General features: G+C 48.4%; 1 protein-coding gene across 2 annotated transcripts in view; it reads right to left on the bottom strand.

The window, feature by feature from the left end:
• Window positions 1–13,783, bottom strand: part of Glra1 (glycine receptor alpha 1) — an 86,446-nt gene that overhangs the window by 48,277 nt on the left and 24,386 nt on the right. For both annotated transcript variants that reach the window (XM_005350040.3, XM_005350041.3), the window contains exon 2: window positions 5,334–5,461. In XM_005350040.3, the coding sequence (XP_005350097.1) occupies window positions 5,334–5,461 (128 nt within the window). The remainder of the gene's footprint in view (window positions 1–5,333; window positions 5,462–13,783) is intronic.

Raw genomic sequence — 13,783 nt, 5'->3', positions numbered from 1 at the left:
GAGCTGGAAGTAGGTCAAGGCTGCACGCTCTTAAAGTCATCTCCTAGTGCACACTTCCTCCAGCAAGGCTCAACCTCCTACACCGCTCCAAACAGCACCACCAACTGTGTCGAAGTCAACAGGGGGGGGGGCATTTCCCGTTCAAACCACCACAACAGGCGGGGCTAGCTGGCCATCAAGCTCCGAGGACGCCCCCGTGTCTACCTCCTAGCGCTAGAACGATGGGACTGGGTTTTCACCTGGGTGCTGGGGGGTGCACTCGGGTCCTCAGGCTTGCAAGGTAAGTACTTTACCAGTTTCGTTATTTGCCCAGCTTTCCCCGCCCTCTTTATGGTACAGGTCTTGTCCCATAGCCCAGGCTGGTAGGGAACCACAGTGATCCTCTGCCTCAGCCTTCTGAGGGCTGGGATTTCTAGGTGTGTTCTATCATGTCCCCACTTGTCAAAGGAGCACAGGGGGTTTTAGGCACTCATCTGGGCTCACTAGAGAGAAGGCAGTGGAGCCAGGACTTGAATGGAAGCTTTCTGAGCGTGGAAAGAAGAGGGAAATAATAGCTTTATGTTCTTTGGTGTCTGTCTTCAAAAGGTAGCCTACAGCTTCCACACACAACGTAGTTAAGATTCTCTTTCTCTCAGAAGGCTTGATGGCTAGGAGGAAGTTTTCTCTTGGGGTGAGAATCCAGGTTACCCCTCAAGGCAGTGAAGGTCAACCTCTGGAGTACCCAGCCTCCCCTGCTCTTGAGGCACAGGAAAGACTTCCATTTTCTGAATCTCAGTCCTCCGTAACAGTTTGGAAGGAAGGCTGGGCATTATTATTGTTATTGTTATTATTATTAGTTACCATCAACATTATCCTCCTCCTCATCCTTTTCCTTCCTTTTTCGGAAGCAAATTTATTCAAAGCTGATCTAGAGGAATATTAAGGAAATCTCTATCTCAAATATCCACCTTTGAGGGCTCAGGGAGTGTCAAGAACTTTTAGGGATACAAGGGGTTAAGGTAAGGCAGTGGGTGGGTGAAGTAGGTCTCATCAAAGGGCCTTTGCCTTCCTTCTTCTCCTTCCCCCTGATACTCAGTGCTGAGGATGGAACTCAGGACCTAGCCTATTCTAGGCAAGAACTCCACTGAGCTGCCCCACCCCCACTTCTAGAAAGTCAGTCTGCCCCTGCTCTTCTGGGACATTTGCATTTCCTTTCCAGGTGAACCAGTTCATAAGAAGAAAAGGTAGGGTGGGGGGAGGTTTCCAGAGAATATCGTATGTGAGTGACAGATAGTTAAAGGATGAGAGGAGGGTGGTAAGAAAACGGGGCATCCCGAGTGATGCAGAAACTCGTAAGGAAAGCTGGGCGGCCTGTCTTAGAGCTAACGGTTTGGCACCCTCTCAGGGAAGCTAGCCTATAGTCTGGATTATGAGCTAGTGGGGCTGGGGTACTTTCCATCCCTTTACCAGACTTGTGTGCGGCTGAGGCCCTCTGCAAAATTTCAATCGCAGAGCCTGTGAGTTATGGTGACCTCACGCCTGTAGTCTTAACACCCAAGAGGGTGATGTAGGAAGGCCGGAAGACCGAGGTCAGCATGGGCTCCAGAGCGAGTCTCCCGCCTCAAGACATCAAAACCAAACCAAAACAGAACAAAAATCGCAGGGCCCTTGGCTCAGCCCTTAGCAGTGACCCTCAGCACAAGGCCGATTGTCTAACAAGCCACCTGGGTGATCCGCATGTATAGTAAGGTTTGGGGGTTGCTCAGAAGGATCGCATCTCCCATTCATAACCCAGAGCCCTCGCTACCGGCTAACGGTGCGTATTAAAAGCATTGTTTGCCTGTGCTGGCTGAGAACCACTGCTTTGTTGGGGTCACATAATCAGGCGCCTATTCCCCTCATTCATTTAACCCCAGATCCAGGTTTTTCTTTTGATTTAGCCTCGTTTCATTTAGATGCCCCAAAGAGTTACCGCTCCTGCCTCGAGGTGATGCGCGCACAGGGTTGTGCGCACCCGGCACTGTGTCTTCCATATCAATGAGAGGCTGATGCATGAGTGTGAGAGGGCACCAGCCCAAAGGACCCCGTGGAGAGGCGTGGCTCATGGATATAAACCCGAAATTAAATTATCTTGAGAAAATCACAATCCGGTTGCCGTTGGCAGCAGGATAATGTATATATTTCATTAAATATTAAAGTTTAATTTTGCTTTTGTGTAAGTGTTTGCATTGGGCTATGCCCCTGATCCCGGAAGCCACTGCAGCACACAGAGCCTTAGCTAAGGTAAACCCTCAGAAGAGCTGGGAGGGCCTGGTCCTTCTTGCATCCCTCTTTGGATGCTAAGTCAGGTGCTTAGGTCCAGGAAGGAATCTCTCGCGGGGAGGAGGGGCAAAGAGGTAGGAGGGGAATGTAGGCTTAATGAGTAGTGTTAGTGCTACTTACATCCGTATTAGAGTATGAATCGACTTTGTGCTCCGCAGACCAAGTGTCTGTAGTCCTTGGCCACCTCGGACTTTAGGCTGGCCAGAAGCGGGTTGCTCATGTTGAACAGGTAAGCTACTGAGGGATAACTGCTGAGATTTCAAACTGTGTGCGTGCGTGCGTGCGTGCGTGAGTGCGTGTGTAGGGAGCCTTTGGAGTCTGAGCTGCATGGTCGTGTTAGGAATCCTGGGGTTTTCCTGGCCTTTGGGGAGTCTTATATGAGTCTGAAGCGGGATAAGGAGAGAAGGCCTGGTATAGTAGGCTTCCGGTACTGCTTTCGTCTTAAGGGGGAGGAGCAAAGTCCTTCTCCTAGCTCCTGTCTGGGAGCTGCACGGGAGGTGACCTGGCTTCTAGCCAGGCATAGGCTGAAGGGGGAGCCATTTGGGAGTAGGAAGACGTCTAAGAGATTATGTAGGCCTGTAGATATGGGACTCGAGTGTTCTAAGTAAGATTTTCAGAGGGGCACAGAGGTGCGCATGCTCTAATCTCAGCACTCAGGAGGCTGATGCAGGAGGATCTTGACTTTTTGATTGGGCTACACAAGCTTATTGAGGGCTTTCTGTGTGTGAAGTACGGTGGCATGCACAAAGAATAGCCCTTGAACCTTGGAGGTAACTCTTTGGGGCATCTGTACAGTATGACGCTAAATAAAAAGAAAAACTTGGACCGTGATATGGTGAAGTTCCAAAAGAGTCCACCAGAGGGCGTTGTGGACTAATTTCTAAAAAAAAAAAAAACAAAACCCGGCTAACTAGGGCAATTGGTGCAGCCCGGTGGCTAAGGTCCCTACTGTCCTCTGCCGGAATGGGTTTGGCTTAGCCAATGCTAGTCTCAAAAGCTGTTATTTAGTATCAGTTTCGGAAATTTTTGACATAGAACCTCAGACTTAAGTACTGTCTTGGAGGACCTGACTAATGATGCGGTTTTCACTCCTTCCTGGATGCCCTGGGCAGGAACTGAGGAGGAGTGGACCTTGCAAGGGACTCGGGTTTTCTCTATTTTACTTATTTATTTATTTGGATAAAGAGAAGAGAGAAGGGGGAGGTAGAGGTTGGGTGTCTCTGACTGTTGCTCTAAACCTTATATTTGGAGACACGGTCTCCCATGGAACCCAGATCTCATCAACTGGGTGCCTGGAGGCCAGCGATCTGCCTGTGTCTGCTTTTGCAGTATTAGTGTTATAGTCATTGTGTGGCCATGCCTGGCTTTTACATCGGTGTCAGAGATCTGAACTGTGGGTACTTTTAGCTCACGGAACGGTCTCTCTAGCCTCTAAGTTTTCTATATTTTTCTTCATCTTGTTCGACCCTTGCAGTATAGCTGCCTGTTGCCCCTCCAGACTCTTGAGATTTTAATTTGGGGAACTACTCCAGCCAGCTGTACTACCAAGTGTCCTGGTCCAAGGAGAACCAAGATGTGCTGGCTAGTTTTATGTCAACTTGACGCAAGCTAGAGATGTTTGGTAACCTCAGTTGAGAAAATGCCCCACCGGATTGGCCTGTGGTGTACTGTCCTCAGTAGTCATTGGTGTAGGTAGGCCCAGCCCACTGTGAACGATGCTACCCCTTAGGAAGGTAGGCCTGGGGTGTATAAGAAAGCAAACTGAGCAAGCCAGTAAGAAGCACTCCTCCACGGCCTCTGCATCAGTTTCTGTCTCTAGGTTCCATCCTGGAGTTCCTGCCCAACTGCCCTCAGTAATGGACTGTGAGGTGCAAGTATAGGCTATTGGTTCTTGGGATCAGATTTTTACAAGGTTCTGTGTGGAAGTTCTGGGTGCACAGGCTCTCAAGAGGTTCTTAAAGCCATGTCTGCAAGATTCAAGTCGATCAAGACAGAACATTCAAAGGCACCAGAGAACACAGAGCCCCTATCTCCTCTTGTTATTGGTACTGAGGTCCCACAAATGCAGAGAACTTTGTCCGACTGCCTGGACCAGCATTTCGCAGCAATGAACCCTGAATGTTTCATTTGAATTTACATGATCCAGGAATTAAGAATTTCATGTAGGGTTCAGTTTGGGTCTTCTTGGAGCATTGGCTCACTGGCCAAATGGGGTCCTCATTCCCACAGGGGACCTACAGACTGGAGTTAAGGGGAGTCTTCTTCATCCACAGGGGCCTGTGGCTTTTTCTCCATGGTCTCTACCTGGGGTGTCTGACCTTTGTCTGGGAAGACCCATCCTGAATGTGGGCAACCCCATGCCATGGGCTTCCATCCCAGACCGAACAAAGAGGAGAAGGGTAGGTGAGTCTCATTTACACGAGGAAACTGCAGAAATGTCCGTTAGTCTGTGGGAGTCTTCTGCAGGTGGGTTTGAGTAGGAGGGCCTCTTCTAGAACAAACAGAAGGGGAGCTCCTTGGGTCAAGGCCTAGATGGGCCTGCTCCTCATCCGTGTCTTCTTCTCAGGATTCCTGGTGGAAACCTAAAACCCCAAGAGTCATGGGAATGGCTGCACACAGAGCCGGGTGGGCCATGCAGAGATGTGAAACTTGAGGCTCAGACGAAGGGAGGGGCTTGACCCAGCTCACAGAGGAAGCCCGTGCTTCAGCCGAAACTTGACCCACTTTCTTTGTTTTACCGTCTGTGACACTAGACACAGTAAAATAGACCCTCGTTCACTTACTGACTTCCAGAAACCAGAGGTACTATTGAGCTGAATTCTCTGAGGCTCTGTCTGAGCTTGTTGGGAAAAGAGATTGCATCGATTAGCAATGTCTACCTTGGGTGGAGAAGGAAGTGCGGGCGGGGGCGGGGGTGGGGTGGGGGGGGGGGGGGGGGGGGCGGGGGTGGGGTGGGGTGGGAAGGAGGTGTCGCAGCAAGTGTGTCTCATGGGAGAACTTCTCCTGTGATTCTGAAAGGAATGTTTTCCTACCTTTAAAGTTGGGCCTGATCCTAGCATCATACCCAGAAGTCCTCCCCATGAGCTTATCTAGGAAGTCCGAGGGTGACATAGGCTTGGGTGCAGAGCGGGCAGCTTCGGCCTCCTTGGAAGCAGCAAGGCTAAGGAGAGAGAGAGAGAGAGAGAGAGAGAGAACACAAGGTTGATGGTGGTGCTCAGGCCACACAGTTTATGCAGCCTCAGTGGAAGCCAGCCTGGAGCCTGGCAGATAGCCAGTGTCTGACAGGTTGAGAAGTCTCCCGCTCCTCCCAGTGTCTGTGATCATGAGTCATCTCAGTGGCTGCTGGGTCTGCTTGGGAGAGGAGGCTGAGGGGTTGGATCCGGGTCTCCCTTGAGGAGAAGAGTGAGGGGTCAGACTGGCTGACTCAGCTCTGCTTGTGGGTGTAGGGGTACCTGCCCTCTCACAGGTGCGTGGGTAGTTAAAGGACCTCAGAGATAACCACTTCCTTTCAAGTTCTCAGAATCAGCTATTGTAAAAATGAGCAAATAGATAAATAAAAGCTGCTACAGTCAAATGCATTTGGAAATACAAGTTCAACCTGCTGACCTTTCCCAGGCATATACCCTTATGCACAGGGATGCTTACATTACAAAACAAGTATTTTAGAAATCCACCCTTAGAAACTGGAGGTGGTGCGTGCCTGTAACCCCAGCACTCCAGAGGCTGAGGCGAGAGGATTGCTGTAAGTTTGAAGCCATCCTGTGCTACATAGCAAACACTACGCACCCCACCCCCCCCCCCCCCGAAATGTGACTTCCTTGAGAAGCCCACATCCATGCTCACGGGTGTCTTTCTTTTTGAGTGCTTCTTTTTCTTGTTAAACCTGTGCTATACCAAAATGTCTTCAATAACTCACATCACTGCTTACAAAAAGTGAGGGTGGGGGTGGGGTGGGCAGAGTTGAGGCAGAGTAGTGGAAGGTGCGACACAGGTTCCAGAGTTGATCAGTTAATCCTTGGGACCAGGAGTAGGGAGGATGGAAATTAAGTGTCTGGTGACGTTCCAAGGTATTTCTGTCAGGCCTCTTTTCCCTAACAAGGCAGGTTAGTCACACCTAAACAAGGTCCCAAAGTGCCCAGATTTCAACACGAGTCATGGTTGGAGGCATAAGGGTTGAAGAGCGGTCACTTGGGTTTTCATGCTTTGGGTCCCTAAGAGGCCTGAAGTCTACAGCTACACTCAGATGGAGAGACCCGTGTGCTGCCCTGGCAGAGGCTTGTGGGTCTTCAAAGATGGAGGGAGCACAGAAGCAGAAAAAGGCATGTGTGCCTTGGGTCCCCCTAGGGTCCGTATTGAACTGGACTCATTCTTTGTTTGCCTTCTTTCTTGAACCTTTGTCTTCATTGCTGGGGACTGACCCCAGAGAAGGTCTTTCCCTTTCTTTCTTTCTTTCTTTCTTTCTTTCTTTCTTTCTTTCTTTCTTTCTTTCTTTCTCTCTCTTCCTTTCTTCCTCCCTTTCTTTCTTTCTTTCTCTCTCTCTTTCTCTTTCTTTCTTTCTTTCTTTCTTTCTTTCTTTCTTTCTTTCTTTCTTTCTCTCTCTCTTCCCCTTCCTTCCTTCCTTCCTTCCTTCCTTCCTTCCTTCCTCCCGCCCTTTCTCTCTCTCTCTCTCTCTCTCTCTCTCTCTCTCTCTTCTTTCTTTCCTTCTTGTGCACATGCATATTGATCAGAGGAAAGCTCAGAGGAATAATTTTTTTTTTGTCTAACACGTGGGTCCTGGGGATCGAACTCAGGCCAATACACTTGACAGCAGGTGCCTTTACCAAGTGAGCCACTTGCCAGTTACAACCGTTTGTTTTTGAAGCTGTATCTATGTTTATATCCAAGGGCAGAGATCACATAAATTTATTTATTACCCATTTGTTTTCTAATCTCCCAGGTGTCTACCCTGATGTCTCAAACTTAATTGGTGCTCAGCGATTGCGTGGTGACTTAATAATGATTGAGACATCCATTAATTAATCAAATAAATATACCTGCTAATAGGAAGTGTTCGTAAATATTGATACATGGGTTAACAATTTAAAAATATAATTAGACTATTATACACAGTAATAAAAACACAGACACAGTCTGGTGTTTCTTAGGAGATTTGCAAGGCATGCTGGAATTTCCTAGACATCCTTGCTGAGGCTTTGAGAGTGCCCTATTCAGGTCTCAGGGAGCTGTACTGGACTGATGAAGAACATTGCCATTGTTTGGATGGGGGTTGTGGTGCAGCTGGGGTCCTCTGATGAGATGGGCTTCCGCATGTATTGATGGGGATGCCATGTATCCCAAAGGAGGGTGTGTAACAGCTGTGTTCAGAGACTAGAGTGTGGATGTGAAGCAGATAATGTCACAGAGCTTAGTGTGAGCAAACACGAGGGTACCTGTATCTATGGCAGGTTAGGGCCATTGTAGTCAATGGGGTACAATGTGTACAGTGACGGGTGAATGATGACAACCATCGATGCAAGTATTATACACGTTTGTTTTTCTATGCATCGTGACATATAATGCAGCAATAGCTCCCACTGGTGCTGCCTGTGCCTTCCCAGAGAGAGACAAGAACTGAGGGAGAGCAATGGAGAAACACCGCTTAGTGGCTTGCTCCCCATGGCTTGCTCAGTTTACTTTCTTATACACTCCAGGACTGCCTGCCCAGGGGTGGCACTGCCCATCATGGGCTGGACCCTCCCATATCAATCGTTAATCTAGAAAATGTCCAATAGGCTTGCTTATAGGCCAGTCTGAGGGAGGCAATGCCTCAAGTGAGATTCTCGTCTATTGAGTGATTCTAGGTTGTGTCACGTTGACAATGAAACCTGACCAGGATAGGACCACATCAGCCAGTACAACGACAATTACATGTAGAGGGGAACGCTTTGGGCATCGGCGTGGTGCTGCTTGCCGGTGTCCACAGCCTGAGGTTGTTCTCACCGTTAGGGAAGAGCTGTGTCGGAAACATATGGATACACTCAGACTTAGCTCTGACTGTCTCTGAGAAAACTGATTCAGTAACGATGCAAGCTGGGTATGGTGGTATACCCCTGCAATCTCAGGACTCGAGAGGCTGAGGCGGGGGGATTGTTCCAAGTTTGGGTCCAGTTTGGGATACATAGTGAGATCCTTTCTGGAAAAACAAGAATGGAGCTGGAAGTGGCTCGGCAGTTAGGGCCTTTTACTGCTCTATCAGAGGACCCAAGTTTAGACACTAACACCCACATCAGGTGGCTTACGACTGTAACGCCAGCTTCTAGGGATACAATGCCCTCTACCAGCCTCTGAGAACACACATACAGGTAAGATAAACATTAAAAATCTGCCTCCCTCCAAAACTAAAAAGACACAAGCAAACAAACCAACAAACCTGAAATTCATTGTGTGTGCTCAACACCAACCTCCAAATCTCCAAGGTTTCCTAATATTTCCCCAGAAACAAAGGCTCCATCTTGATGCCAAAGTGGCCATTTCCCTGCACCTGATAATCCTCAGCCGTTTCTGCCTCTGTTTGGACAGTGCAATTTGCACAGGATTATTTTAAGCCTCTCCCTCATCTTCAGTGGATCTGAGGTCTGGGCATCTGTAGGCAGCAAACACACTGCATTTGGAGTCACTGCCTCTGGGGACTTTACAAAAGCTGAATGAGTCTGAAAATGAGGCACCTGGCCACGTATAAGCACTGGGAAGCAAGACAAATTACTTCATTTTTTAAAAAAGATTTATATTAGATTTTGTGTGTGTGTGTGTGTGTGTGTGTGTGTGTGTGTGTGTGTGTGTGTGGTTTGTGCATCTGTGAGAACAGGCACCCATGGAATTCAGAAGAAGGCATTGAGGGCATCGAATCCTCTGGGCCTGGGGTTATGGGTATTTGTGTATGGCCTGCCAGGGGTGCTCGAAAGTGAACTAGGGTCCTCTTGGAGAGCAGCAAGTGTTCTTAACTCTGAGCCATCTCTCCAGCCCCCACATAGGTTTGATGAATACTAATTGTCAGAAAGTGAAGGAACCTCAGTTCCATGGAAGGTTTTTGGTAGTAGATGCATCTTTGAACAGAGCATGGGGAATCTGTCATCTTCTGTTCAAGGCAGGTGTCCCCGCAGGGGTCTTAAGGAACCTGAGTTGTGATTCCGAATGGCAGATACAATGTGCATCTGTTCGTCAACTTGATACAAACTAGAGTCACCTCAGGGAAGGGAATCTTAATTGAGGAATTTTCTCCCTCAGATTGTCCTGTATGCATGTGTGTGGGTCATTTTCTTGATTAATGAATGATTTCATGTGGGAGGGCCCAGGCTATTGTGGGTAGTGCCACTCCCTGGTCATGTGATCCTGGGTCGTATGAGAAAGCAGACTGAGAAAATCAGGGGGAGCAAGCTGGTAAGCAGTATTCCTCTATGGCGTCTGCTTCAATTCCTGCCTTCAGGTTCCTGCCCTGAGTTCCTGCCCTGGCTTCCCTTGCTGATGAACTGTAATTTTGTAAGCCAAATAATTAATTTCTTTCCTCGAGTTAATTAATTCTGGTCACAGTTGTTTATCCCAGCAACAGAGAGCAACCAGGACAGCATGGGACAGTCTTGGGCTCAGTGCTCAAGCTTTAGGCAGGACGATGCAAGAACATGGGGACTGTGGGACTTTGCGTGAGTCCTGGTTTTTGGGTACCTATGATCTGAAATGAGTGGCTTAGTATAAATTGGGAGGATCCTGAATCCGATAAGCACCATCTTATGAGTTTGCCGTATCATGCAACTGGTCCTGGGGTGGAAGCTGGTCCTGACTCCTTTGGGGATGCCCACATACTTGTTTTGGTTCTTTTCCATTCAGTGTTAATATGTCTGCTCAGTGAGCCAACTTATTTCTCGGTGATGTTTTGGAAGAAAGGCTGGACTGATGTCCAGAGTCTCACTCTCCAGGGACAGGGAGTAAGAAGTATGGATCTGCGTTTGAGATAAGCCGGGGCTGGTTAGGACATGGCAGCTTCCACCATATCATATGTAGCACCATGCCTCCAAGGTTAGCCGGAATGGGGGGGTCCTCACAATGCTCCACGCATTCCACTTCCCTGGCTCACTATAGGCAGAGGAGGCCTAGAGGTAAGGACAGGCAAAGTGATAAGGATTAGAGGCAATACAGGAGAGAAATCAAGAGGCCCAGGTAGCTGAGGGGGATTCTGGGAACTGGAGGAGGAAAGAGAAGCAGTAAGGGTACCAAAAGGAGGAGAGCCCAAGGATAGAAGCATCTGAGGGTGATTAATGGCTGCTGTCAAGGGACTGACTATTGTAGAGCAGTGGCCTCAACCTTCCCAGTGCTGTGACCCTTGAATACATGTTGTGGTGACCCCAACCATAACATTATTTCATCGCTACTTCCATAACTCTAATTTTGCTACTGCTACGGATCACAATATCTGTGACATCTGTGTTTTCTGATGGTCTTAGGTGACCCTTGTGAAAGGGCAGTTTGACCCCCAGGGGGTTGCAACCCACAGGTTGAGAACCACTGATGTAGCGATTGGATGCTCCATGCAGTTGTGGGAGTGGGGACAGGCAAATGGGCTTGTGGGGGAAATGACTTTTGCACTCAAACTCTTAGTCTGGTGTGGGGCTGCCTTGAAGACCCAGGGGAGGAAGAATGTGCGCAGAAGGATCAGCTTATTTGAAGTCTAGAGGTGAGAGAGGATTTGGGAAGCAGAAAAAAAATTGTGTGTGTGTGTGTGTGTGTGTGTGTGTGTGTGTGTGAGAGAGAGAGAGAGAGAGAGAGAGAGAGAGAGAGAGAGAGAGCACAGTGGCAAACAGTGGCAAGAGGGTAAGAGATGAGGGTGGAACACAGCACAGGTTGGAGTTTTGGAGTTGCAAGGATGGATCCATGGTCTATGTCCTTATGGTCTACAGTTAAGGGAAGCGGAGGCTGGGGAGATGGCTCAGTGGGTGAAGTGCTCACTCTGCAAGGGTGAGGCCCCGAGTTTGAATTCCATGAAAATCAGGGCATGTAAGCCAGGCATGGCGATGCATATCTTTGATCCCAGCGCTTGGGAGGCAGAGGCTGATGGATCTGTGAGCTTGGCCTGCCTTCTGTTTTATTAATATTTACCCACTGTATGCATCAGGTGTATGCTTGTGGCATGAGCAAATAAAAATGCCACTGCCAACCAGAATAATTTCCCATATGGATGTCTCCTTCAGTCCCTGGCACAAAGCAAAGGCCCTTTGTCACCAAATGGAGGAGTCTTTGTCTTCTGTTTTCCAGAGAGAGAAAGAGATAGATAGATAGATAGATAGATAGATAGATAGATAGATAGATAGATAGATAGATAGATAGAGTCTGTGTGGGTGCTTGTGCACATATGTCCATGTGTATATGGAAGTCCAGCATTGATGTCATCCTCAACTGCCTCTGCACTAGTTCTTTGAGACAGGGTCTCTCACTAGTAAATATAGAGCTCACTAATGAGGCTATAGTGACCAGGCAGTGAGCCCTGGGGCTCTTCCTGTCTCCACTATCCTGGCATTATAGTTGTATATCACTACTCTCAACTTTTTAATGTGACTTCTGGGGATTGAACTCAAGTCCTCATTCTTGCAATGCAAACACTCTACCCACTGAACCACCTCTTCAGCTTGCCTTCTGGCTTCTAATTGTTCAGGGGACAGAACTGGTGAGATACTATAGCTTTTAGGAGAGGAAGTTGCCATCTGGTTTAGATGGCACCATCAGACCCCTGTAGTAGGCTGGAAGAGGAAGGCAGTATTTGGATGATCAGACACTGTCTGGGTTTTTAGTCATTTAAACCTCTGTGTTCTTTTAGAAAGGCCCGACAGACATCTGCCACTGTCCACACCGTGCTTTTGAATGAAGGGTATGGCAGATGGTAGGGAGGTGCTGTCTGCTGAGCTCTGGGGAAGAGATGCCTGTGCCAGGCTGGTGTTCTTCGTTTGATGGACTGAACTGGTTCTGGCCCTAGCAGGTTTGGAGGTTGTTATCAGCAAGGGTATGGCTGGCCACCCCCAGCTTCTCCTGAGTTGCATCATCAGGTCAACATCTGGCTTCCCCTGGCCAGCTGTGCAGTTCTGATTTTATTTGATTGCGGTAAGGGGCTTAAGCTGGTCGGGGAGAGCCTGACATTTTATTACTCTCACTTCGTGATCTGCTAAGCAGTTCCAGGGAGCAGAATGCCACAGCCACATACATCAAGTTCCTCTCCCTGGGATCTTAGGGAACAAGATGCCCTTGCCCCAGCCTTCTTCCCATGGCTGCATGTGGGAAAGACGCACACACATTTCAATACAATTCTCTTCTGCTATCGAGAGAAGTCTGTGCTCAGGGAAGAAGCTCAGGATTCATCCGGTTCTGGTCATGCTCTCTGGGCTCACAGTAGCATTCCCCAGCCTTCTGTGCACCAACTCTGTTTCTTTCCGTGTCCGCACAGAGCAGGGCCAGCCGTAGAAGGGTTCAATGAGAGGTCTAGCAAATTTAAGGAGGTTCTCCCTCTCAGAGTTCTGGAAGTGCCAGGCTTCGACAGGTAGGGACCTCAGAAAGCAAATACCTTGCTCTCCGCACTATGGTCCTGGCATCTTGTAGCATCTTGGATCCTCCAGCCTGGTCTACTCAGGCCACAATATCATGTACATCATCAAGTATATTCACCCGATGAGAATGTGCCCGTCTCTCTCACGTTCTGTCTTACTTTCAGAAAGCTTCCCTTGTTGGCGGGTAACATCACGAGCAGAACAATGATATAATCAACACGCGCTCTGAACATACTGTATCTTACTTTGTAGAAAAGTCCACTTACACATCGGAAACTGAGGCTTAAGTATGTAACTTGATCAGTCCAGCTTGTGGCCCTCCATTGGGGACTTGCTAAACAATGTTCGTGCTTTTTTTATTTATTATGTATACAGTGTTCTGTCTGTCTGCTTGCTGGCCAGAAGAGGGCACCAGATCTCATTACAGATGACTGTGAACTACCATGTGGTTGCTGGGAATTGAACTCAGGACCTCTGGAAGAGCAGTCAGTGCTCTTAACCTCTGAGCCATCTCTCCAGCCCCCTGTTCGTGCTTTTCTTTATTCTCATCTCCTCCCTCTTTATGTGCACGTGTCAAGGCTTGGGTAAGGGAATCCCTCATTCTTTGATCAACTCTACAACCTTCCTTCCCCTCAGAATAGGAAAAATTGGGTCTTGTGCAGACAGGAGTCAGAGCATAATCTCACAGGGTAGTGGACATGGCTTTCACGAAACAGAACGCCTAGTGCATGGAAGGGGCCCCAGAGACTTGTTAAAAGAATAGTAGATAGTTGAGATCCTGGATAAAGTTTAATTTACCTGTGCAATCATATTTCATTAGGGGTTTAATCAGTCTGAAGTCCCCCAAATCCCCAGGCTCACGGCTGTAATTCCAACATTTGGGAGGCTGAGGCAGGAAGATTGCTTTGGGGCTTCAAGTC

This window comes from Microtus ochrogaster, chromosome 7, assembly GCF_000317375.1.
Source record: "Microtus ochrogaster isolate Prairie Vole_2 chromosome 7, MicOch1.0, whole genome shotgun sequence".
Taxonomy (NCBI): domain Eukaryota; kingdom Metazoa; phylum Chordata; class Mammalia; order Rodentia; family Cricetidae; genus Microtus; species Microtus ochrogaster.
Note: the sequence above shows the minus strand (reverse complement) of the source record. Positions and strands in the feature narration are given on the sequence as shown.